General features: G+C 40.5%; 1 protein-coding gene across 1 annotated transcript; it reads right to left on the bottom strand.

Moving 5' to 3' along the window:
• Positions 1–421: 421 nt before the first annotated feature.
• atp10b (ATPase phospholipid transporting 10B) lies at positions 422–27,277 on the bottom strand. The gene is made up of 21 exons (XM_042493949.1): positions 26,740–27,277; positions 21,896–22,100; positions 21,489–21,574; positions 21,077–21,183; positions 19,650–19,781; positions 19,296–19,423; positions 18,503–18,755; positions 16,577–16,776; positions 13,276–13,431; positions 11,666–12,188; positions 11,439–11,539; positions 11,225–11,351; positions 10,938–11,122; positions 7,496–7,763; positions 5,053–5,129; positions 4,844–4,969; positions 4,564–4,764; positions 3,328–3,408; positions 3,077–3,181; positions 2,615–2,802; positions 422–1,285 (listed from the first exon to the last, which is right to left on the bottom strand). Exons 1-21 carry the CDS (start codon positions 27,147–27,149, stop codon positions 1,003–1,005), a joined length of 3,942 nt encoding a protein of 1,313 aa, XP_042349883.1. The 5' UTR covers positions 27,150–27,277; the 3' UTR covers positions 422–1,002.
• Positions 27,278–27,578: the final 301 nt, after the last annotated feature.

Genomic DNA, 27,578 nt, shown 5'->3' with positions numbered 1-27,578 from the left:
AAGTCTGCTTCATTGTAACTGCTATGTTGTTTGCTGTATTAATTCTTAATAAAAATATTATTTTTAATGTTGCATTTTCTTGTTTCGTGTCTCATTTTGGATGGTTTTCTGACTTTGTCCCATTTGACCTTTCTGCAGCTTTTCATTTCCAACACTAGAGAGCAGCAGTGATTTAACTGGAGGCAGTGGGACCTTATATAAGCAGGGCTGCTACTGTATAATGAAGTATGCCAATGATAACTCAGCCCTTTTTACAAGTGGATTCGGCTTGTGCACACTCCATTTCCATAAAAAAGCACCAGACTTTGTAGCTTAGATGCCTTTTCCTCTGATTTCTCTGAATTTACCTTTTGGCTTGTTTGATCTAGACGCTGCATCTGAAATAAGACTCACACACAGACACACACAAACACACAGGGGATAAACAAAATTTGATTGTACTTGGGTGTATTTTCACAGAAGATTTTACAGATATACAAAAAATTACACACAACTAGTCACAGGCCCAGCCTACAGTGTAAAAACATTCATTTTTCTTCACAGGCAAATTAAATGGAAAATCTGTAAACCACACACGTGTGTTTGCCTTGGTGACAGGATGCATTGTGACTGTTTAGGGTATCTAGGTGAGTGGAATATATTAAACCAGCTAAGCATTTTGTTCTGGAAAAGTGCCACGTTTTGGAGGGGTGGGTGGCATGACTAATTGGGTTACCACTGTGCTCTGAAAACCCATCAGGAAAGTAACAGGCTTATGTGTTCACTATGGCAGCTTGTTATGAGGAGAGTAGGGAGGAGAGGGCCTACATACTTTCTGTTTCTCATCACCCCAATCGATGATTTGTCACAAGTCAGAGAGGAGGAGTTATGTCTGCCTGAGAGCATTTATGTAAGATCACCTCCCCAAAATATTATTGTGATATATCCACTCATGAGCCTGTTTACAATTTTCTGAATAAATAATTGTCTTATTGCTAAAAGTTACCAGCAAGTCTCTGTTTTTCACGTGTGCACGGGCCTCTGATAGTTTTCAGTGATGACATTCAGCGTGAAGTCATCCATGATATCAGAGACAGCGGGAGACTGGGGATAAATGTCCGCAGGGGTCTCCAGGGTAGGTGAGGGTGGCGTGGAAAGCCTGGAGCGTTTAACCTGCCCCATGCCCCTGAAGCTCCTCCACTCCTTCATCCACATCTCCCTCGTGGAGGGGTCCAATCGGTCCAGATGCCTGGCTTGCAGGAGCGGGGAGGGGGCGATAGAGTTCCTCAGCACGTGAAACATGTACCTGGGGAGAGAGTGTGGTGGTGAGAAAGTAGGCCAGTGAAAAATATGCGGCCCTTTGATGTAAATCAGAGCATTCCCTCTAAATATCAGCACTTTCAGACGCATCAGCAACCAGGAGGACCGAGCCTGTGGTGCAGTCGTTCCTGGACTTCACAATTAACATTATTTAATTACAAATCAGCCTAGACTGTCTATGCCCCAAAACAACCTCATAATTACACAGCAGTTCATGGTCTGCATAAGTCACACATACTACAAAATAATGCATAAATATCATCATTTTTAGGGTGATTAGGGGTGGAGGCATGGGTGGATTTAGAGAAAATGGGCTCCTGAGCACAGATGTGCAAAAGGCCCCACCACCTCTCCAACATAAGGTCAAGACACACATACTTTGGGGTGGTTTTGCATATGCATATATTTGTAGTCATTTTGTGTCATACATGATCATTTTGTGTGTCTTTGCAGTTCGTTTGCATCTTTGTGGGGTCAATCGGATTCTGCTAGTGGTTGGTAAATGTTAATATTGATGACATTTTGCTGGAAACATTTTGGGCCCCCGTGCCTGTGCCTGGTAGGCCCATTCTGTAATCCATCCATGGGTGGTGGTTTCTGATCCTTTTTTATCTTATTAATCATAAAAGAAAAAAGAAAATAATTTGTTGCAGCCCTAGTTACAAGGTCAACTTTTAAGAGCCAGCGAGGCAGCTAGCAATAACCATATTTTTTTTATCATACAGGTTGAGAGCAAACTTTAATTTAACATCCTCCTGACTGTAAATGACCAAAGCAGCTGTGTTGGTTGTTTTTCAGAAAGTACAGTATGTGATGAGAAATTTCATCAAGTGTATGTTGGTTTCTAGTTTTAGTTCCTTTAGATATCAGTGTGAAAATGATTGACATTTTCCCCTTTTATCTTGTTTTTTAAAAGATATTTTTGGGGCATTTTTGCCTTTAATTGATAGGACAGCACAAGTGTGAAAGGGGGGAGAGTGAGGAGGTGACATGCAGCAAAGGGCCAAGGCTGGAGTCGAGCCTGCGGCCGCTGTGGCGAGGACACAGCCTCTATGCATGGGGCGCTCGCTCTATCCACTGAGCCACCAGGTGCCCCCACTTTTTTCTTTTTAAAAGTAATTTAATTGTACATATAAAAAGTGTGGAGAATATGTGTAAAGTGAGAGGGATGGCCACATTCTGATGTGCAGTAGAGGTCAGCAGAAAGTGTTCAAATGAGCACATTGAAAAGCTACTTCATAACAACGGCAAGGGCACATCAGATTACTTCCCTCCCTCTGTGTGATGGACACGGGCAGAATAACAGTGATGGTACCTGGGCATTAGAGCCACCACTGTGGTGATGATGCAGAGAAGGTAGAACATGGGGTCGGCCATCTGGCTCTGGAGGACCCAGTACGGGTTGGATGGAGGGTTGCAGGTGACACAGATGGCGCTGTAGGCAAGCGTCACAATGAAGTACAATGCCACACTGCCCAGCATGATTACCCAATGAACCACCGTCTGCACGACAGATGCATAAAACAGCAATTAGGTATATCGATAACAACCCTTTTAGTCAAAAACTGCATGTTAATTATCAGTTTTTTATTGCATTGATTCAAAAACACAGTGGATTAATGGAAAATGTTAACACTTTCTGGATGCTACAGTGTACAAATAACTGTTTGGTAGTTTCAAATGTATGCTGACTACTTAATCATAAGAGTTTTTGGCTCACTGGGAGTATATACCGTGATTACATCTAGAAATAGATATCCATCAGATCGGCACTCACCCAGGCTTTGATCTCTATTGACAGATGCAGCAGGATGGTGAATAAAGAAATTGTGTTCAAAGGAGTTCCAAAGGTAAAAATATCAATGTCTGAATCCTGGTAAGCCTGCAGGGGAGAAAACAAATATAGTCGAATTTTAGGCAAAAACAAAGTAAACTGGTTAAATAAATGGTAACTTAGAGGATGCACAATGACAGAGATGAAACTAGTACAATATTCAATGAAACAGAGAATTCAAATGTTTCGCTTACCAAGTATGGAATAAAGAAGCACACCAGACTCTGATAGAAAGCGTCGAGTATGGAGACCCAAAAGATTGTAAATGTGTATTCCTAAACAAGCACCAAGACACATTTAAATATACTGAACAAATATGTAAACAACACTTTTCACAGGTTAAAGTTAAAGATCTCAGACGCTTTTCATGCACTCAATAGACACATTTCTCTCAAACTTTGGTCTAAAATTTGTCACTTCTTCTTTTCAAAGATAATCCATCCACCTGACAAATGTGGCATATCGAGATGCTGATTAAACAGCGTCATAAGTACACAGGTGTGCCTTGGGACAGTCACATTTAAAGGCCACCCTAAAATGTAAAGTTTGCACTAAATGATCAGAATATTTCCTCCATCAATGCCTATTGTCGAGGACCCTCGGCATCATTGCATCATCACATCATTGCTGTCTGTCTCTCCTCTCTCACTTATATGAGAAGCACCCCTCCTCTGTAAATTTCTTTTGGATTCAAAATGGTGATTTTCGGCAAAACGTGACTGGTTCATGCCTATGTTGATCACAAAACGCAATGCCACAGATATCACAGGTTTTGACGTAGCGTGCAATTGACATGATGACTGTAGAAATGTCCCCCAGAGATTTTGCCCGTGAACTGAATTTACATTTCACGTAATATAAGCCATCTCAAGTGTTGTTTCCATGAATTTGGCAGTACATCCAACTGGACCTCTACATCCCACAACTTTACCTGTCTGAGAGCAGCTACCCGAATAGCTGATGCAACAACTGGTTTGTATAACCAAAGAAGTTTGGCTCAAACTTCCAGAAACTGTCTCAGGTAAGCTCATCTGCGTGCTCAATGTTCTCACTAGGGTCTTAACCTTACAGCAGTTTGTCATTGTAACTAACTTCTGCAGATGTACGGCTGCTTGGATGCACAGCCAAATGAATGGAAATGACATTAGAGACCGCTAATGGTCGTGAAATTAACATTTAGTTCACACAGACAACAGTTCTGGGGGACATTCCTGCAGTCATCATGCCAATGGCATGCTCCCTAAAATCTTGCAACATCTGTAGCATTGTGTTGTGTGATCAAACTGAGCATTTTAAAATGTCCTTTTGTTGTGACCTTACCACGGCACACCTGCATCAATTTCTGTTCAGTATACGTAAACTAATCAAAGTTGTGCATTATTCAAGACTCAACTCTGTAAAAGCTACAATTGTTTGGCAGGTTTACTGACCCCTGCACCCTGTCCGGTCCTGTAAAGGTCAGGAACACCCAGCAGCATCTCTGCAGACACGTCTTTGTCCATTATCCCAAACATGATGGGAGGTGCAGAGGTGAAGAAGAGGTTGAAGAAAATCATCAGCCAGTAGTCGATCATGGCCGTGCCAGAGAAGCCGCAGAAGAACTGATACCAGAACAGCAGGTTCACGTAGGCCTGGGGAACATGTTCAAGTGGATGATTATCAGGGAAGGTGTTGCTTCAGACAGCAGAGCCCTCTGATGCAGATACTCACCACATTCTTGTAGAAGAAGTAAATGATCATGTTGGCCAAACGAGTGTAGCACCAATGTCCGTGAACCAGGAGGAGCTTTTTCAGATGTTTGAAGCGAGATATAGCAAAGTCACTCGCCATGACCGCCTGCAGGTGACAAGGAGTTTTAGACAGGGAGAGCAGTAAAAGAAACAAATAACATTTTAGGACCTAAAGACCTAATTTCAGACCTGCATGCCCTCTTGACCGGATATCCCGATGCCAATATCAGCTGCTTGAATCATGTTGACATCATTTGCACCATCACCTAAACCACAGAGTCAATATTAGTTTAACAGCTGAAACTGAAAATGTGTCCACATCCACTGACTTTGTGGGTCTTACTGCAGTAATTCAATTTCAAAAAGTGACTAGATGCCTCACAAAATTAAAATGTAAAGTCTGCCCAGAAAACAAACTTCTGCATCAACATATACAGTATATTTAGTCTATAGCCTGTTTTTGTTTCCCTCAGGGTGGACGAGGATCTCCACACTCTCTTGTCTAATGTCCAACAATAAATTTCTCAGGAGGTTCAGTGACTCAGAACAGGATAAAATCAAGAACCTTATAAAACCTGAAAGAATTATATTTGTGTTCCCCTGCAACACTCTAAAAAAAACATTTATTTCTCATACAACTCATACTCATGGTTCTTTTTCACAGCTGATATTTTAACTTTTCATATCACAGGTGTTACTAATAACATTAACAATGGCCCTGTTCTATCCAAGGGTCCCACTAAACCATAACAGTGAGCCAGAATGCACAATACCAGGACCCTTAAACTGAGGCAGCTTAATGGACTTCAGTCACCACCATTAACTACCTGCCCAGGGTGTACCGGCAAAAAATAATAATTTGCTATAACCCACTACATTACATCTATTCTTGTTTCATATAAGGTTATTTTTTTGTTGTCTTGTTCAAATGGAAATATGCATACATTAATTGGATTATTTTCCTCCTGTGACCATGAAGTGTATAAAAATATTGGACCACGTAATCACCCATTGATTTGCTGACTTCTTTTTTTAAACCAGAAGTAATCATATTCGGATGAGCCGGTGGAGCTGTGGAGGAGCGAGGGGTGGATCTGACTCTTAAGCCTCATCTCCACTGCACAAAAAACGCTAACATCTGGCTTTTTTTTTAAGATTAGTTTTTTGGGCTTTAATTGCCTCTGGCTTTTTAATGTGATGGGAAAGGTTACAATATGCATTCAACCCCGGGTCAAATTACTCTGCAGCAGTCGCGGATATTTATCGTCGCCGGCTCCGATTGGCTTTGATAGAAACACACCCAGGTGAATGCGCTAATTTCAGCCCCTAAACCAGCGAGATGCAAAGACATACCACCACTAATACTGTCTGTCTCTGCCAGCGCAGTGCTCATTTTGAAAGAGACTGGAAAATTAAGAGATATACAGTATTAAAAGAAGTAACACAAACCACCATAACGTTTTCAATGCCCTCCATGCTGCTTTCTACTGTTTACTTTCTTAATACATCCATGCTGTTTACTAACCTGTTTTCTGCCATGTCCGTGACATCCAACGCAACACACCAAAAAAAACCCCAAACAAACAAAATTAACCCACCCACAGAAAGGCATTCTTGTCTACTGCAGAGCCATGTACACTGCTCTACTCTACTGGCAACTGAAAAGATGTCTATAGCCTATTTTTAGTAGGTTTAGCCATGCGTCAGAAAACCCTGCATACACAAGTTAATTTTGGTGGGAAAGGGTTGAAAGTCTGTAGTGTCACCTCGCAGACAGCCTGTCACTCAAAGTATCCCACCCTTTAATATGCATAACCTTTTGCGTTTATAAAATGTAAATGGGTGAGTAAAACTTGGCCCTTGGGGCGTCCAGTAGCTTAGTTGGTAGAGCGGGCGCCTCATGTACAGAGGCTATGTCCTCGTCGCAGCAGCCAGGGGTTCGATTCCAGCATTGGCTCTTTGCTGCATATCTTCCCCTCTCTCTCTCCCCCTTTTATGCTTAAACTGTCCTGTCAAAAAAGGGCAAGAAGCCCTAAAAAAAAATCTAAAAAATAAAAATAATAAAAAATCTTGGGCCTTGTACAGTTGTACAAACGGGGTAATGTCAAAATTAGTTTTAGAGACCAAAACCATTTTTTGTACCAAGCTGTAAACATGTTTAGTTCTGCTGTAAAGCTGAGCATTTAACATGGAGGTCTATGGGGACTGATGGATTGGAGCCAGCCTCACGTGGCCATTAGAGGAACTGCAGCTCTTGGTGTCTCACTTTTGTCAGCTCTGGAGGTTGCCGCTTGACTGTGACATGTTAAAATGTCTACGAACTAAAACTTTTGTATCCAAAAATTATAGTATCTCAACAGTTCACAATGGTAATGATATTCTGTTGAAAATTGGCATGCAAAAAATGCTCTCAGGGGCCCAGTATAATTTTGAAGTGTTATGTAAGTAATATTTAATGTGGTAATTAAGCTCAAAGATTTGCACAGATGCCCAATTTCTTTGTCATTCTAATTTTTTGTAGTTTTGTGTATTTATAAATCAGTTTTTTTTTCTGTTTTTCATAAAAGTCATGTTAAAAGTCCCAGATAAAAGTATTTAGATTTATGAAAACAGCTCACAGAAAGTTTCTTACCAACAGCAAGGGTCATGACCTTGAGTTTCTCTCTGACGATCTTCACCACTCTACTCTTCTGTAAGGGCGTGACTCTACAGCAGAGCACAGAGCGGCAGCGCCTCGCAAGGTCAATAAAGCGGTCCTGCAGGTCCGACGACAGAGCCATGGTCAGGGTGCGGCCGTCAATCACCAGTGAGATGTCTGGGGTTGTATCCACATTACGAGGGTCGGCACTGTACCTCCTCACCTCTTCCAGTGTGCAGTCCAGGATGGAGGTGCACGTCAGCTGGAAAAGAACATCTGCTTATTTTGCTGATATCACTGTTGTTTTAATATTTTGGAAGCTTTCCAAACTAGAGTTCAAACCTTAAGTTGTGTTAAAATAATTGCCAATAATTTTGATAAATCCATTGTTCTTGTACGTCATTTTTCAGCTACCTCCAGCATCTCAATGTGATGATTTCCTGCTTTTCTTATTCTTATGTGACTGTAAACTAAAAAGCACTTATCTATTATTTAAATAATTCTCTAATTAATCCATAATAAAAACAGTTTGTTACAGCCCTATTAAAAACTTTTATTTAATTTGACTCAGCTGCTCACAGGGTAGTTAAATTAAAGCGGATAAGTTGTAACTTGGATGTGACATCCCATTTAATCCAAAAAATGAAAAAAGTCAGAATGAAACATATCAAGACACAAAATTAAAGTCAAGGCTATTCCTATGTGGTACAGTTCAGATTAAAGAGGACTTACTCTGTTGATTTTCAGGTTCATACTTGTATTCCAGATTTCTACCACAAAATGATTACATGCTTTAACGTTCAAAAAACACTTTTATTTTCCTCATACTGTCTGTGCTAAAAAACCTGTGTTACCCCTCTGTTTGAGAAGCTCTGTTTTAGTCTCTGTGTCTTTTAGCCCCCCTCCTGAAAAAACACAGTCTGCTCTGATTGGTAATATTTACTGGTTCCATTGCTTGTCTCACAGTCGGCAAATGTCTATAACCAGAAATAGTGACACTTTCTACCATGAAAAATCACAGATAAAAGTTTCTTATACAACTGGACATTTTCCAGGAGGAATATGACCATAAAATTGGCAGTATCAGAATCCAAGACTACATGTTTCCCTGATGTGAGAATGTAGCTACAGGTAACAGTCCACGTCAGCCCGATCTCATTCCAAAATCCTCAAATACCGACTATTTGTTACGCCCCTTGGCCTGCCAAAGGCAGCCTTTGGCGTCTTTATGTGTCATCTTGTAGCCGGAGTAGAAAGAAAAAATGGAAACAGAGTATTCAGAACAGTATGAAGCGTTAAGTTTGTGCTTACAGGGATCACTTTTAAATATGTTAATCTCATCATTTAAAAAATTAAAAACAGAAAATACAAAAAAAGTATATAAGGTCCCCTTTGCTGGTAAAAGAAACATCCCTCTGCAGTTGAGTCATGTTCATGATGTCTGACTTTCAGCAATTACGAAGCCCTGGTCCCATCAGATTCATCACTGTTGTCTGTAAATAACTCCAGCCTCTTTCTCCAAGAGGAAAAGCAACATGATGAAAAATTTGGGTCACATTCCGTTTTTATATCGTGTATCCAATGCTGGTTAAATTTCATTAGGTGTGGTAGGGTGATGACTGTGGGAATGCATCTCTCCGGTGGTCATCGAATTACAGTAGTCAAAAAAAAAAAAGTTCATTACAAATATGAGCAAAGGGGTATTTCCCCTGAGGGTTGAATATTAGACTGGTAATTAGATATGAAAGCAGTAGAAATTGTATTGGGGGTATCTCACTCCATTCATCATCAATGACTAGTCCCATTTGAGAGGAGCAAGGCAGTCCCTTTGTTCCAGAAAGCTCCTCGTTTATCTGTTAGAGCCGACGGGTAATTTCGGTCTATTTTGAGGCTGGGAATGATTAGACATGGTCAGGTTGTTATGAAGGGCTCATTCCTGTGCTACCAGATCTTTAATGACCTCAGAGGAGCAGCGCCCACACCTGACACCTTCTCTTTCTCAGATGAAAATGTGAGGGTTTGACCTTTAGTAAAAATGTAAAAGTGGTCAAAAAGGTTTGGTCATTTAAATTGGAGGGAGACAACTTCACAGGTCCTGAACTTATTGCTTATAAAACACATGATTTCTCCTGAATGACTGTCAAAAAAAAGTCAGTGCTGCCCTTGGAAACAAGCTTTATGTGATATGTTAAATATAAATCACACCATGCCTTAATCTGTTTAAAAAGGCAAAGGTTGAATGGAGATTTGTGGTACTGCTTAGCTTTTTATTCTTACTTTTGATTCATTAATTTGAAAACTACATTTACCTCATACTGAATGGCTTAAATACTGAAGCATGTATTTGTAAGCAAGAAATATTTTAACAAGAAATACATTTTAAACAAGAAATAAATGGACCTGTAATATAAGTTGCAAAGTAGCCTAATATTTTATCAATGACAGCCATATTAGAGCTAATATCAAAATAATTGTTCTCATTAGGTTTGCCCTCTCTCCCTCTTGTTTGCTTCACCTGTTGAACTCCTTGCACCGCCTGTTTACAGTACATAACACACTCCATTTTATGTCTCTATATGCAGATGGTATTTTAATTTATTTTCAGAAATATAATTTTTTAAAAATAATTTAATAATTTAATTTTAATCTATACCAACTTTGTTACAACAATTTGACAGGTCTGGTGAGATCTCCTGAAGTAAGTAACTACCCCTAAATTATATCTGATGTTTGAGTGTATATACTTACACGTTTAAAGGAATTGTTCAAGTGAGATGAGAAGATAGGTACTCTTACCGCTGTATCATATATATGAAGATACAGTCAATACTGAAAAAATTCTAAAGACAGCAGGGTTTTTTTGGAGAGCCTTTTTTAAGTGGCAGGGGTTTTCTACTAGGTTATTGCAAACAAAAACATTGCAATTTGGTCGATTTCTAAGACTGTAAACCGACTGACATTTTCCTTGCTGGGGTTATGCTTGTGTTTTTTGGCGCTGTCTCCGCAGTTTTTGTAGCTTCTTTTTGATTGCCTGCTGCTTATGGTCTGGCACGTGATCACTACCTCTTTATAAAGTACTGATCTCACCTGTGTGCTGTGCTCAGGAACCTCCAAAAGAGAAATAAAACTATAAAAAATAAAATAAAAATCTCATAAAATAGAGGCAGAAGGCATGGTCCCTGCACATGAATAAACTACAACACACTTCTAGTGATTAAGACGGATTACTTCTGTATGGGTCCATATATCCTGCATAGCATACCTTTAAGTACATCAACATTTTCTTTTCATGTTTGATTTACCTAAACAAATTCCAATTGTGGTGTAAAAATGAATTGGAGATGTACCACCATTTATCATTTCACATAAGCAGCAAAGAAAAGCAGCTCTGAGTCAAACAGCCAACCTTCAGCGAGGCAGACAGCGGCCTCCTCACCTTGTTTTTGCAGCTCATGTTAATCACCAGGTCTTCTTCTTCCAGTAGCCTGCAGGCATAGCCAATGTTGACAGCTGTCTCCGGCTTGTCACCAGTCAGCACCCACACCTGGATCCCTGCCTCCCGCAGTGCCACGATGGTGTCTGGGACGCTCTCCTGCAGACGGTCCTCAATGCCTGTCGCCCCTGCGTGAGGACATACATCCAGAGCCAGGCACGATTCAAACATGGAGCTTATCACACAGATACACAGCGTGTTCATTATGAAGGATGTGTGATGTAAGTTACCCAGCAGGGAGAGGCCCGTCTCCAGCTGCACAGCAGAGTCCATAACAAGCTCCTCTCTGTTGTCTATAGCAGCCAGAGCTCTCAGTCTGTTCACTGACCAGCTTTCATACGCCTTGTCACTCACAACCTGCAGCACACACAGAAAAAAAAAAAGATGAGCTCCTCTAGTGTCAGAAAATGATGCTGGTGAATATTAATATATTTGATTGTGCACCTTCTTTGTAAAGCAAAGTGTACGCAGCCCCTCTTTAGCATAACAGTCGAGGTGATGCTGAGTGTCTGCTGCTATGTTCTTCTGCTTCCCACTGAGATGCTCTGAAAATATTATTACACATATTTACATAGTTCCATTTTGGATTATGAAATCACCCAGGGTATCTCAGCACTGACTAATGAATGTAAATCATTTATTAAATGTGTGTAAATGCGCTTTTAACATGCCTGCGTACGGTGTGCCGAGTAGCTCCATGATGGCGTAGTCTGCACCTTTAGTGTACAACACGTACTCTTTGGTGAGTGGATGTCGCACCAAAACTGACATTCTCTTCCTGTTAGAGTCGAAGGTCAAGGTGTCCAGCACCTCAAACACCAGGTCCTCTCCGGACGGAAGCCTCACTGTCACGCTGTCAGGGGTGCGGGCGAGCAGGGTGAAGCCATATGCTTTGGCTGCGTACACCAGAGCTGCCTCATCTGGACTCTCTGCCTCATAGCTCAGATTATCTGAGGTTACTGCAGGCTTGTCGCACTGGGGTGGAGCGTGAAGTGAACATGTTTGGAGCTGAGTGGTGTCTCCAGACCCCTCTGTTTTTGCAGGGGGGTTAAAATGATCCTCCTCTACAACTGAGTCCACTGAGAAGGTGCGATTCCTCTTGGGCTTGCCCCGCCGGGAGGTGAATCTTTTCATCAGGTTGGACAAAGAATTCAGCAGGTTGTTTGTCTGACTGGAGCGTGAAACCCCACTCACCTGAAACAGTCAAGCAAAGACAATACTGCATCATATTGTCTTTTTGTATTGCCATTTGCCCAAAAACCCATATGGTGCTAACACACTCTTAAAACCTTGCCATCCATTTCCACTCTGTTTCTCTTTGTGCTTTTTACCTTTAATTACAAACTCAAGGGAAAACTCACATATTTCTCCCATCTGTCAGACCTGAGAACAGCACAGAGCAGCGAGTACTAAAATTAATAAAGGCAACCCTGATTGCCTCTGCAAATCTCCCTTTACTATGTGGCTAATTTAGTGAGGACTTTACAACTGGGGCTTTAAAGATGAGAGAAAATTAGTACTGACCACTGATGAGAGAGCAGAAACTTGAAGCTAAACAATTGAAGAGAACTTTCAAAATTAAACTAAATCTTTGAGGTTAATGAGAAGAGTTTAAACTTAATGGTTGTGTGTGTCTCTGATTAAATTATGGAGATTTCACTGCAGGACAAAAGCAAAATCAAAGGGGGGTGAGGGGATTGGAAGACTAATTTTCTGTTATATTATTTATCATAAGCTAGTACACTTATAGCCTACATACTATACTACATACTATACATATATGCAATAAATGAAAGCTACTTCTGTACAGAAATTGCACATGCAGCCCAAACTTAATGACTGTTTGAACACTGTTGTTCAAGATTTCATTTGCCATTTGGTCAGGTATGATTGTATGAGGCCATAGGATTCCTTGCACGGATTAATTATGATTGATTGAATAGCGCTCGCAGATTGGCCATTATCACCAAAAACAGGCAAACCACACACAGAACTGCAGTACAATGTAATACCAGAACAAGCAGTCTGTCTGTGGGGTGTGCTGCCTGTCATCTACTGTATGTAATATACTGTCTGTGGATAAGTAGTCTATGCAGCCTTACTTCAAAAAACTAAACTATAACTATAAACAAGTAATGAATGAGACAATTAAAAGAAGGTTTGCCATTTGTTATGAGTTTGCACCCTGGGATTTCCAACTGAACAGATCCTTCGTCCATCTTTCCTCTCCTGACTGTGCCCTCCATCTCTGCTTCCCATCCACAGCAAACGGAGCACTCACCCTCCGTCTCTGAGATGTTGCCATGGAAACCACCACCGTGTTGCAAATGGCGAGACCCAGAAAAAAGTCCAGGTAAGGATCTATCTTCCGGCTGCCGCTGCTCTCTGCCCTGCTAATCTGCTGAAGCAGCTTCCTGTCTGGAATCACCTCAGTTTCCTGTTGGAATAAAAGTTAATCAGTTTTTTAATTAAAAGTTTGTGTTGATAAATTGTTTTTCTTGCTTACAATTGGCTTTCAAAAAGCATATTCAGCTTTTAACCTTTTCATATACTTGTGTTTGTTCATGAACGAGGAAAGATTACAGGAGGGACAAAAGGACAGGAGGAAGAGAAGACGTTTTCGTTCATACGTTTGTTCATTATGCTCCATTACAGACACAGCATGAGGAAAACCAAAGATAGGCTCTGTGCTGCCTCACTGGAAAAAACCCACAAGACTTTTTCGGTCTCAGCCTGTATCTCCAGGCCTCCATGCTCTTTGCCCCGTGGACAAAAATAGACACAGTGCTACTATACTGTATATCAAGACGCCGATGACTAATCTATAGTGCACGTTTACAGTTTATGTGACATCAGTGGTCTGTGCCAAATGGTGCCCAGCATGACCATATGTCCCGTCACAGACACAGGGGCAACTTTGAGCCAAAATGGATGTGCTTATCACTGACACCTAGCAGCTTGGCCATCTGCAGTGCAGAATGGGACTGTGAGGCCTTTTGACACAACGATAGGTGAGATTTGGGTAAACAAATGACGGTTTGAGGTCTTTTGAGTGAATGTAGACATGGAAAAGATTTTTTTTAAAGTAAGTTATAGCTTAAAAGTAAACACTTCAAGACCTTAGAAACGTGTGACATATTCATTTATGTACAGATGATAACGTTCACCCAAGGTTGTAGGTTTCGTTTCAAAATTGCACGCTGCTGGCGTGTTTTTATTGGGTGTGTCTCCTGCGTTCCCCGGAAAATCCACAGCTATGACCTTAACAATGGGCAGATTGATACAAAACATGTTGTCATTTTAAAGGTCTATTCTAGCGTCAATAAAAAAGCTGCCAGCATAGGGATCAATTATTGTTTTTCATGTTGTACCCATTTGTATTTCAAGGGTAAAACTGTCTGTGTATACCATGGTTTTACACTGTGTTTGTGTGTCTATTGTATGTGATGTTTTGTCTTTCTGGCATGGACCTTGAGCTGGGAATGAAAGATTAAACTGAACTGTGTAATCAGCATTCCACTGTCACGAACACATCAGGTACATGTACACTTTATTTCTCCACTAGTTTTGTTTTGTGTGCACTCAAATAACATATGTGGTGTGCACTAACCCTCTCTCCTGCATAAAAGTAGTCGGCATCAATATCAGTGACTCTGGCTGTGTATTAGTATCGGAATGATACCAAATTTTTAGGTATGTCAACAACCAACACCGGCCATCAGGAAAAGTCCCAGCAGAGGATCTACTTCAGGAGCGTCGGATCAAGTTCTACTCTGCAATAATCTGTTCGCTGCACATTCATCACTGCATGGTCTGGACCAGACAGGACAAGAACAGACTACAACAGACAGCCAGGACTGCATAAAACTTCACAGATGTCAGCCCACTCTCTATTTAGTATTAAACTTAGCAGGTAACATCACTGCAGACCCTACACACACGGGACACAACTTGCTGCCAACTTCTCTCCTCTGCAACAGATCACTGTACGCCGAAACAACCAGACATAAAATCTGCTTTTTTTCCACAAGTTGTGACACTTACGGCAAATACTTGACTCACAAAATGACCATTTGTATATCACTTAGTCTGCTATGTTACCTTGCAGTTGTGAAGAAAACATTTTTTTCTTGCTTGGTGAACATATTGATTTATTGACTGATAGCAGGCCGTGTGTTTATCTACAGCAAAACTTTAGCAAAATATCGATTTACAAACTCCCACACAACTCTGCAGTGTAATTCATGTCACATTTAGAATTTTTTTTTTTAACTTTGCTATTTATAACTTAACTGAAAGTGAACCTTCTATACTGTGTTCAATGCAAGACTTAAATTCTTCATTTTTTGGTGTTGTTTTTATGCAAAAAATGCATACATTTGGTAAGTACTGAATATCATGATATGATAAATGAGGCTTGGATTATACTGCTCAAGTTGAGTGAGAGTTCATAAAAAGATATTTCAATTTAGGTTTGCCATTTCACAGCTTAGTACTTTGGCTTTAACACCAAGCCACATTACCAGTAAATTATATATATATATAGTTAAAAGGTGCACTGTAAACATGTAGATATCTGTTGAACGTAATCCAAGCATGCTGTATGAACTATATATACTGTCATATCCGCCTACTTTAAGTATGTAAAATAACCTGTTACATAAAGGGTTCTATATTTATTCCAGCACCCTTTACACTCTGCTCCTTTAACCATGCTAGCGTGGATCTTTTATTTCTGTACACAGTAGTAAATCTTTACAGTAGTCTGTTTATGTTTACCTTGCTCAGCTATGTTGCCACGAGCTATATGTTTATTCTGTGTATGTACAATGAGAGCTACAAAAAAGCAGAGTCAAATTCCTTGTATGTGTACACTTGGTCATTAAACCTGATTCAGATACAAAAAAATACTTCAGCTTCAGTGTTATATTCATTTTGAATACTCTTACAACAATAACTGAGACTGAATCTGCCAAACTATTACTTATATGTTTTATCTTTATAATCTTGTCAGCTCTTGAATGAACTGGAAACCATGTCCATCGCACAATCCATGCTGGGATATGCTCCAGTTCTCTGTCGCAATACGCAGGATAATTGGTTTAATGAATAGATGGATAGACAAAGTTACATTTCTATACTCATAAATGCATTCCTAATAATGCTTTTTCTCAATAAACTCAATAAAAAGGACATTATTATTCATTTGTCTTTATACTGGCACCAGACAAGACGTCTCAGTAGCCGTCTCATCTCCCTCCATTGGGCTTGATTGTAGTGGGTTGGTTCACACTGTATAAATTCACGGTCACGTTTGATTTGGAGCCATTTATTTGTTTCTCTCAGTCATGATTACAACTGCAAGGACACTTCTTCATCAAGAAGAATGAGCCTAATTTTGGGTCCCTCCGGGTGGCCTTGAATCAACTACCTGACTTTCCCCTCCTGCATGAGCAAACAAAATGCCGAGGACTGTTTTCCCCGCGGTGGCTCGCTGTGACCCTGCAGTATAATATCAAGACAGGCAAAACCCATCTCCCTTAAATATCTGCATTTTCTTCATGACTGAGCGATCATCTTACCAGCGGACTGCTGAAGGCCACATCGCTCTGGGCATTTCCAGTGACCTTGCTCTTGCGTCGCGTGTCATGGTGATGTTGCTTGTCTTCAGGCTTGTTGTCCTCAGTATCCAGGGACCACACAGTCTGAGGGGCTCGTGGCCGCTGGTTGAAGATGACCTCTTCCTCCATTTCAGGTTCACCAAGGACAGCAAGGCGGACCGCTGCAAAAAAACAAAAACATATTTATATATGTATATACTGTATATTACATGTACTTTATGTCAGGTCAAGTCATGTTCAAATATAGACTCCTGAACATCAGTCGCACAATTGCAGGACTTTAAGGGCCTGGACTTCATAGCCCCACTCAGGTGGAAGGAAAGACTCCTCCAAAAAATCCTTTAATAAGGTAACAGGGTTCCTACAGCTTATGGAAAGCTAGATTTAAGACTTTTTAAGATTTAATTATGACTATTTATTTTTACAATAACCCAAATTGAAGAAAAAAAGACATGAACTGACATCAACAAATTTAGGTTAGGGACACTTTTCACTAATGTTTACTTCAGCATAAAACCTGACTTTTTTTGGTCAGGTTAAAAAAAAAAAAGACAGACAAGTAAGACATTAAATGCTTAACACTTTTAAAGCTTTCTAGAGTGACACGTGGCAAACAGTGAACAAATGTAATCATATAAGTATTCATTATCGGAAAGAGAGAAATGTGCTTTTCATTTGACTGGATGTTGTAAATATACGAGAGTGCTGCTGGATCCTCTATCCTGATCTGCAAGGCGTTAAAGTCGGTGAATTATATATAAAAAAAAAAAAATAGATATAACCGATTATTCTGAGATTTTTGAGATTTTGCAACGAAAGAAAAAAACTATAAATTTTCTTCTTCCAATGTCTTGTCATTTTTAAGACTTTTGAAAGATTGATTTAAGACATTATAGACTTACACTGTGATGAGATGTCTGTAAATCAGTGGATAAACATTTTTTGAGCATCAAAGCCCCCTGAAATGACTCCTTTCACTATTATTACATTCCAAAAGTCTTGAGAGCCACATGATCAAATCAATAAATCCCAATTTCAGTTGCAGAGCTGTAAAACAGGAGTAGCCGCTTGACCGCTGAAAATCTCTAGTGCGCATGTGCCCAACGATGCAGACGATCATGGCATTTTCATACAGCAGAAATTGAGTTTTTTGGCTTCATGCACCACTGAGCAACTTTTGCAAGAATAAACAGGGTCGCACCTCCAATGCTGTATCCAGTTTTGTACATCCATGGGTGATACAATTGGTGGGTGTAGTTCGGTAAAAAAGAAAATCGTTCCTACATGAAATTGCTCACAACAAGGTGTGAGGATTACCTTGAGTAAACAGGTCATGATTTCTAGAAAGAGACATTGAGTTGAGTTTTTCAAATATTTATTTTTGGCGCTTTAAACACCACAAGAAGGGTCCCATCTAGTTCCATTATACTGTTGAGAAGGCAGACATCTCTACGGCCGATATCTCCAACACTCGGCTCCAAAACAAGAGATTGATCAATAGCGCCACAGGTAAGAGGATATTTATGTCTCTTTGGTTTGAAGTGAACTGTGCCTTTAACTCCACTGCTTTAGGTCTTAATATGCATTCAGTCTGATCAAATTTCAGTATATAAACATTGCATGCTTAGATTTACAGTTGCAAGACAGAGTCAAAAATGTTTTCACAAACATCATGACACAGCATAACTGGAAATAACTGGCACATGCAAAGACAACAAGGAAGTGCATTCCACCTGAGCAGGTGACAAACACCCGAGAATCAACATGCCAGTGTTGGTATGCAAATGTGCAACAGCAGCAGTAAGATTCAATAGTGTATAAATAAATACTATATATATAGCAGCAGCTCTTTTTAGCTACATAAAATGTAACAGTATGAAGGTTTACCGTTCTCCTTGTGGGGGTACTCAGTTCCCATGATGGAGCATCTGCGAAACACCATCTTGTTCTCAGTGAGGGTGCCAGTCTTGTCTGAGAAGATGTATTCAATCTGTCCCAGGTCCTCTGTGATGTTCAGGGCCTTACACTGCACACGGCTGTCCGTCTCCTCATCGTACAGATCAACGTCGTTAGTGATGAAGAAGATCTGACCCATCTTCACTAACTCAATGGACACGTAGAGGGAAATAGGAATCAGGATCTGAAAGAGAGGAGACAAGAGAGAAACAGAAAGGAAAGGAAGGAAGATGAGAAGAGCCAAAAAAACAAATGAGATTAAGGAAAGGAAGAGAGAAGAAGAAAAGGGAGAGGAGCAGAAAGGAAAAGAGACGAGGGAGAGGAGAGATAAGAAGAGGATAAGGAAAACAGAAAAAGTAAAGAAGAAGTGAGGAGAGGAGAGGAGAGGGAAAGGAAAGGAAAGAAGACAGAAAGAGAGGAAAAAAAGAAGGAAAGAAGAGGAGACATAAGAAGTAAAGAAAGGAAAGGAAAGGAGACAAGAGGAGATGACACAAAAGAAGGAAGGGAGAGGAGCAGAAAAGGAAGGAAAGGGAAGGGCGTGAGCATAAAATTGAAGTATAGACAGACAATGAGAAAGAAGTGATCAGAGAAAGGAAGAAAGGGGGATGATGGAATGACAAGTGATATGAGAAAGAGAGTGAGGAGAAAGCAGATGAGCAGGGAGTTTAAGAAAACTGAGGAAACACACTAAACACTTGTTAAAGACACAGTCTGACTCCTCCACCTGCAGCAGGATGATCATGGTGAAGAACATGTAGAAGCCGGACAGACTGGGACTGTCCAGGTGACCGTTGCTGTCGGGGACCAGGTATGGGGGCACACCCGGCAGCGCCTGCAGCCATAAGAAGTGACCTGCATGTGTGAGGACAGGGGAATTAATCACAGCGACTGTCGCACAGAGGAAAGCTATTTTAGGCACCACACCTTCCCCTGTCTCCTCTCCTGGTATGTGTTTGGGCCTGTGGCCAAAGTGACTGAGTTTTTTTTTAATTTTATTGGAAATTAAACATCCCCTCATAAATACAAAATCATTAATCATGAACTGGTCAGTGTAGTGGTTATGCAATTCATTACTGACCTACTGCTCCGACGAGACACATGGTGAGGAGGAGAATGACGCAGAAGATGACGTCTATGTTCAGTTTACGCTCTAGTTTGCTGCGCTTGTATCTTGGCCCGTTGTTGTTGAGCATGGACTTGGTTTCATGGCCTTAAATGTGGAATCAGAGGGTGTTAATTTAGTTATCAACAGGCACTCCAAACAGTCAGTGAACACCGAGAGAAACTGACAATTGCATCTTAAAATATGCTCATTCTGGGTCAACCAATGCAAGGATAAAAAACAGGGCACTACGACACTGAGGTCATGTCTTCTGTGATAGTTCAGGAAATTTAATGGTTCTTTATTACAAACACATTTTTACAACTAATTCTGATATTTTTTTAAGTATGTTAGCGACGTGGATCTAAGCATTGCAACAACTCTGGTCTGTCCACCTCACTGAGCCAAACTGAAATATCTCAAAAGCTATTTGATAAACTGCCATGAAACTCTGCACAGACATTCGTGATCTCTACAGCAGTGGTTCAGCTGGTGGGTCTCGGTCCAAAAGTGGGTCACTGGTCCATTCTGAACTGCAAGTGACTTGTGAAAATGTGGTATTTTATCTAAAGCGTGGACCTTGAATTTATGACGAAGGAGAAATCTGGACCCTGTAACTGGACCAGTTGGGAACCACTGCTCTAGAGGATGATTCCTACTGGCATTGATGATCCCCACACATACGACCAATTAGTTCTGCCATCCACCCCACCCGTCAAGATCGAGATACACGTCCCGACTTGAAACTGCAAATCTTAAGATAATCATGCCCTGTTGAAAAAATTCAGTTCGGGTAGCACATTTAAAGTTGTCATTTCCAGCCATTTTAGACTTGTGAAACTAAGATATTATATTTTGAAAACAGGGTTTCAATATATGTTAGCATTCCTGTTAGTAATGCACCTGACCGAAGCAGCTCTCATATGCCACGGGTACAGAAGGAAAGCCGACACACAAAGTATCATATAAACATTCATCCAAAAACACCCCTGATCTGACACACATGTTCTTAGTTTTAAGACAAAATACCATCCACGAATCCTCCTTTCATTGCCTGTAACCCAACGGGTACCCTCTGATACCCAACCTGATGCACGACTCTGTCCTCAGTCATATGAATTTGACAGTTAATTGGGCAGAAAAACAAACACATTAAAACAAAAGAAATTTTGTGTTCTGCATCAAAATGACATACCTGCAGCACATCATAGTGTAGAGTGCAAAATGCACAGAAAGTATAACTACACACTTTTCACAGGTACTGAGTTAAACATTCAGGTGGGGTTGTGATTGAGAAATTCAGGCTTAAGGCCTCAGTACCTCTAAAGTCGTAGTCCCCTGACAAAAAACACTTAAAGCTCAAGGTCAAAGCAGTGAAGCAGCTGAGAAAACGGAGAATATACCTGCGTACACCACAAAGCCAACAGCGTGGTCCGTGTTTCTCACTGTGCAGCCTCGCAGCAGCAGGCTCTCTATCCCGGCACCCACCTTCTCCTTATCAGGTTTCTCTCTGCAGCAGGAGAAAGTAAGAAACCTCCTTTGTACTGTCAGATCTTGTTAGATATTCATTACTGCTTATATATTCCCCATTAGCAATTCCCCTGCTTTATGGCCATAGCTGGACAGCATGGGTAGACCAGCTGTAAGAGCTGTGGTGCCCGAGGAAATCGATTATAGTCTATTACAGCCCCAATATTGCCTCTGGTGGCATCTGAAAGTGCAGCGAGTGGGTTGGAATTAGTTTTGCTCGGCTGCTCTGAAAGGCTCAAAGGAACTGTTTGGGGAATCCATGTGATCTGTGTATTTGATACTCACACATAACACTTGAAATGATTCAGATTGTTGTTGGGCTTTTCACACACCACAATGCTGTTGAAGCTTTCAGGTTCAAATTCAGGATCCTGGGAAATGAGAGTCAAAAGGTATGAATGAAAACTTTTGAAATGTAACCTGACCTGTACCTCCACAGTGACATAATAACTGTTACACACAAGAAGGATGACTTTGGTCCAAAAATATGCATTTATGGTATGTAATCCTTGAGACACGTCTGTCATTAGACTCTGACATACTTTTATGCCTCATAGTTACAAAGACATGCAGGAAATGTTCATCTTTGTTGAGTGACAATCACAGAGGAGCAGAAAGGTGAAGCAGCACAGAGGTCATGGGGATAGAGGACAGCACAGAAATGAATCCCAGACGTAAAAGGCATTCCTCACCGTGATGCAGAGGCCAGACACCACCCTCCTCTGCTTCAGGTTGGTCTCTCCATCCAGGTTGGACGTCTCTAAGTGACACACACTGTTGGGGTCTGATGTATGCAGCAGCAGGAGGTCTGCAGGGACAATCTCATTGCAAACCACCTTCACAAAATCCCCCACTCGCACATCCTTCCATCGCCTCTCCGTAAACTCTTTCTCTTTCCTGAAATGTCAGATAATGACAGCCGTTATAGACTATTTCATAAAGACACACACATCCCTGGATGGCTTTCATATTGTTTTTTGTCACATTTATTAACAATATTGGCTTAGTGTATTTTGTCTGTGTTTATGCAATCAAATGAAATATTGACTCTCTCCTTATGGATTTAAAAAAAAAACACAACAGCTGCTTAAGTTAGGGAATAAACAATGAAACCAAATGAAAAATCAATGCTGTCGTTTTTGGAGAGTGGCCCAGATGTGTTCTGTGTGTTTTTAAGAATAAGGAAACTTTAGAGAAAATGTAGTAGACATTATGGCCTGTGGCTGTTCCCAGGGCTAAGGCTTCCAAGAAAGCCACATGCCACAGCAGTGACAGAGAGCTGCAGGTATGCTGCCCTACATGCAGGACCTGATCAGGTGCCTGCCACATAACACCACACCTTGCCACAAACAAAGCCAGGAGGAGGGGGTCATGTATTTTTAGGATGTTGTGTGTTTAGATTATACTTAACTGGCTGCACAAATATTCTCTCCTGTCACAGAGGCTTTATGTACGCTTTTTCTAGTCAGGTAGCCTCATTAACAGTTTCCAGTATTGGGAAGTCCACCTCTCAAAAGTGTACTGTTTGTTCTCACTGAGAGTACATTTTATTCTAGATGATGATCAGAAAGTTTATGTCACTGATCCTCTTTCTGAAAATAATTGCTTTCTTGCCAGGAGCCAGATGAAAAGTTTGATACCTCATCTCCTACACTAAATATAAAACTAAAGCCAGAAGCTGGTTAGTTAACAACTAGCTTGGCTCTGTTGGAGAGAGAATGACAAAATCCACTTATCAGCACCTCAAAAGCTCACTAGTTAGTAGGGATGCAAACTACAAGTCTCATCATGAAAAGATTCGATATGGATGCTCTGGACAATAATACAATATTGTCTTTAATATTGTCTCTATTTCTTTTTTTTGCCAATTGCCAGTAAACTTCCGTAAGTTAATGCAAGTTATGCATCAACACCAGGAAAAATGTTATTCATTCATGTCACTTTTACATTTTTTTTTGTATGGATAAACAAATGTGTTTGTAGATTTTGTTACTATTTGGTGTATCCAGGCTAGCCATTTTCCTGTCTTTCCAGTTTTTATGCTAAGCTAGACAAACTTGCTAAACTAATTTTAAAATGTAAGTCAGTGATCCTACATAGCTTGACAATTTGGGAAATTCACTTATTTGCTTTCTTCCAAAGAATTGGGTTAAATTTTGATACCACTCTAATGTCTGTACGCTTTATTTTTATTTTTTATTTTTTTTACAGATAATTATCTCAATGGGTATTTTCAACCTTATGTTATACATTCTGTGCATTCTGTTTTTATCCTTTTTTAAATCTTAGTTTTACTTGCATTATCAAGTGGGTTTTATCCATGATGCATTCTATATCTTCTATTCTGATCTTATCTTATTTTTGCATGCCAGTTTTATAATGTTTTTGTCTTCTATGCGCTTTCACTTGAAGCACTTGGTGCATGCAATTTTTTTTAGGAAAAATAGGGATTTTTACCAAAGAAATTTTACCCTTTTTAGCGTAGCCTTGCCTAGCCTGGCTCAGAAAGAAACAATTAGCCTGGCTCTATGACAAGATCCGACAAGCATCTCAAATTCTTTGTAAAATTCTTTGTCACATAAGTCAACATGTCACACCAGTAACTAATAAACTGCAGATAATCTCTGATAATATCAATTTGTTGCACTGCTTGTTTTTGGTGTTTTCTCACCTGCAGTTTGGTTCAATATGAGGCAAAATAATAAAGTGGGCCTCATGCAGCAACATTCTCTTCTATTTATTTTATATTTTCTCTTCTCTTATTTTATATTTTCACTTTTGGTGTCTTTAGGACAAAATATAAGATCAGTCAACTCAAGACGCACCGAAGGGTCTTAACCACCCAAATCTGCTCTAACCCAGGTGTGCTCAGTGCTGAATCCCACTTGATCGACAGTCATCTGCTCTCCTTCTTCGTCTATTGCCGCTCCGGCAGGCTGTACACTGTAAAATGTAATGCTGCCCTCCACAGTCTGGGAGTAGCTACCTAACTCACATCTTAGAGTAAGTCACCTATTAGCAAGACTCTGGCACATGGCTAAGACTGGAGACATACAACAAAAAAAAAAGTTGTAAAAGTGTGAAACTCACATAGACCTACTGTTAAATAAATGTATTGAAGTAATACAATTAAAAGAATGCATGCAAAAAGGTTTAAATCAAAATAAATAAATGTACAGTAACTGAAATTACAGTAGCTGGGATCAATGCACCAAGTATAGTAGAATTCTTTAGCCCTGAAATTTGATTTTCCAGTCAGAAATATTATCTAAATTTGAATATGTATATATATAATCAAATTGTAAAATATATTTTTCCTCGTGTTTCTTGCATCAGGCTCATTGTTAGAATAAATTTCTGGTCCAGTTCCTGTTCACACTGACTTTTTACAAAAAAAACACAAGGAGTAAACTTAAAGTTATACAGACTGACAGACACCATGTTGATTGGACAGATTTGATGATTGGCAATCAATAAATAAAGGCCTTCACTTGCTGCATAAACTGCTGTCAGTAACCAGAATTTGATTTGCCCATGTGGTTCCTGAGATGCCAAACGTCAAAAATGTCCCATCAATGAGTTGCCTGTCTGTATAATTAGCATGTTTACATGTATCTAATCGTCCAGTTTTGCTGCTCTTTTGAATTTGGCTAACTGATATGTCTTTGTGATAAAGAGAACTCTTTAGAAACAAAGTGACAGATAACCTGTTTTGTTTGATCGTAGAAGTGATATAAGTCACTGCACATATTGTGTTTGAAATGAAATCTCAGGACTCTCAAACAACAGACAGGAGAAGTCTGCGAGGTGCGGTGACTTCTTTTACTGTTCTGCAGCCGACAATGAAATTAAGACGTGTTTAACCATTATAATAACATGAATTACAAGTCAATCAGGATGACTAACAGCTAATGTGATTTGTGTTCGGCGTGTTTGAGCGCAGGCAGATTGACAAGAGTTTTAAGTAGATACAAGATAGTTAGGATGACCCTGAAGATAAGGCATGCTCAAACACACACACACACACACGTCACACCTCTGTGACAATAACATGCAGGTGAAGGGCGATGGAAAATAAAGACGTGCAGCTTAGAAGGTCTGATGAATTAAATCATCTGACAGCCTTCAGTGTACACCTTTAGTCCTTTGAAACCTGGATCAGCATGACTTTTTGTGCTGCTTTCAGGCACCTGTCACAAGCATTAACTCTTTGTATCAAAAGCAAATTGATGCAATTTTTTTTCTTCTCAAAAACATTGGATAACTCGATGAGCAACTTGGTAAGACATGCTCCACAAATTGCAAAAAAATTAGTAGATTTAGAAAATTATTTCTTTCTTTTGTTTGCTTGTTTTGTTTTGTCATTTTTTATTTATTTTTTTAAAACTAATTTTCAGGTATTTTCCTGTTATTTTACTAATTTTGGGGTCATTTCTTCTTTCTTTGCTCATTGCCGTCCTCCCATGTTTTTGAAAGAAATCAAGCAAATGTGCTCAGGTTTCAAAGGGTTAAATGCACTGCAGGAATGTGTTTTCCTTGGAGTGTCAGATGGATAAACTTCACCCACATACAGAAAAAGAGGAAGTGTGAGGAAGCCTAAAATTTATTCTCAAGCTTCTTCTGGAAGCATTTGTATACTTCAAAGAAATCCCAGCCAATCGATTCTGTTCTAATCTTTACAAGCCCAAAAAAGAGCTTTAGCATCCCCACCCAGAGAGCAATGAGAGACCTACGAGGGCCCGCTCGCCATGACTCAACTGCTGTTTATCAGATTGCACAAGGCGGAAAGGGCTAGTGTCCGTTAACAGGCCCAGAGGGACTGGTGCGTTCTCTGAAGAGTTTGAAATTCTGCATCTGGGGTCTGCACCTGGACCCTATTGTGACACACATGTAAACATACACACATGACACAGGCTGAGGCCTTCACATCTCTGCTGACTCTTACAATGAAAATTTGAAAGCAAGAAACTGCTGGTGAATAATAAACCCTTCAAGAGGTTGAATGTATGACGATTCATCATGGCAGTTGTCTCCAGTCTCACATCACATCCCCTCCTCCTCCTCTTCCCACTCTTCTCCAAAATCACACCAGCGCAAAGGGCTGAAAATGACAGTGTTTATCCCCCTTTGTGAATTATTCATTTTTCACCAGTAATTCAAAAATAGATAACTGCTAACCTTACTGTCTCTGCTGACGCAACACCCAGATGAGGATTTCATCAAATGTGCACATTGCGATGGCGAGAGATATTGTTGTGAGGCTCTTCAAAAGAGGAATAATCTCCCACACATTTTCTATTTCTAAGTCAAAAATTCTCACGGGGTGCTGGAAACACAGAGGAGGTAAAGCACACACATGCACACACACACATACCTGCAGTGCACAGTCACACAGATCTACAAACAGACATCAACATGCTGGATGATAAGAATCATAAACACAAGATGTAGAGGTGCCGCTAATGCACCATGAGTGTTTCCACATCATGCATGAGCATCTTTGTTTCTATATTCAGGACGTGTTTGTCTTCTTTACCTGCTGTAAATTAAGCATGGTGTGTTGTTGAGCTTCTTGTCCGACTGGTACCTCCTGAAGTCCTCCCAGGCGTCCTTCAGGGCAGTCAAAGCCAGGATGACACAAATGGGGATCAGAGCTACCTCTGGTTGGAAGGCGTTCACCACAGGGACAAAATTCAGAATAGCCAGGCCCACAAAGTAGATGTTGGCGAGACGGTGAAACTGCTCAAAAAGGTTCATGGGGATGAAGAGGAGGAGGGTGTATTTGGTAGTCTTGATGGCGTTGTTGGGGAAGTGGCGGTTGGGTTGCTTCGCCTTGTCCAGGCCCTCATATGGCAGATTGGACACCAAGTTGCGGAGGTCCCTCTCCCGTGCCCTCTGACCTCTCAGAGCATCCCTCACCAGGGCCAGAGGGCTCCTCCACGTCATGGCTGCTCTATCTGTTTATTTCTTTTCCTCCTCTCACCAACCTTTTTGTTCCATCCTCTAAATACTAGCAGCTCCGTCGAGTTAAGAAGACTCTCCCCAGGCTCATCCTCTCCTTGAATGAGCGTGTGTGTGAGGTTGAGCCTTTAATGGCAGGTTGAAACAATGACAGCACACCTATTCCTGCTTTTGAGTCCGCCCTTTGCATTGACAGGTGTGTTTGCATTCCTTCACTTCACTGTTCAAGACTGACAGAGAGGGGAAATACAGCTTTTGGTCCTCCAGTGACTCAGCTGATTTTAATTTTGCTGTCAATAATCTCATTCCAGATATTCACATCTTTGACACACTCAGACTGCAGAATTATGAGTCAGTGACCTGCATAGTGTAGTAGTCTTAATACTTTACACACTGATGTTGTCCTTGAAAATT

This window comes from Plectropomus leopardus, chromosome 9 (genome assembly GCF_008729295.1).
Source record: "Plectropomus leopardus isolate mb chromosome 9, YSFRI_Pleo_2.0, whole genome shotgun sequence".
NCBI classification, from domain to species: domain Eukaryota; kingdom Metazoa; phylum Chordata; class Actinopteri; order Perciformes; family Serranidae; genus Plectropomus; species Plectropomus leopardus.
The sequence above is the reverse complement of the archived record's forward strand: the minus strand, read 5'-3'. Positions and strand labels throughout refer to the sequence as shown.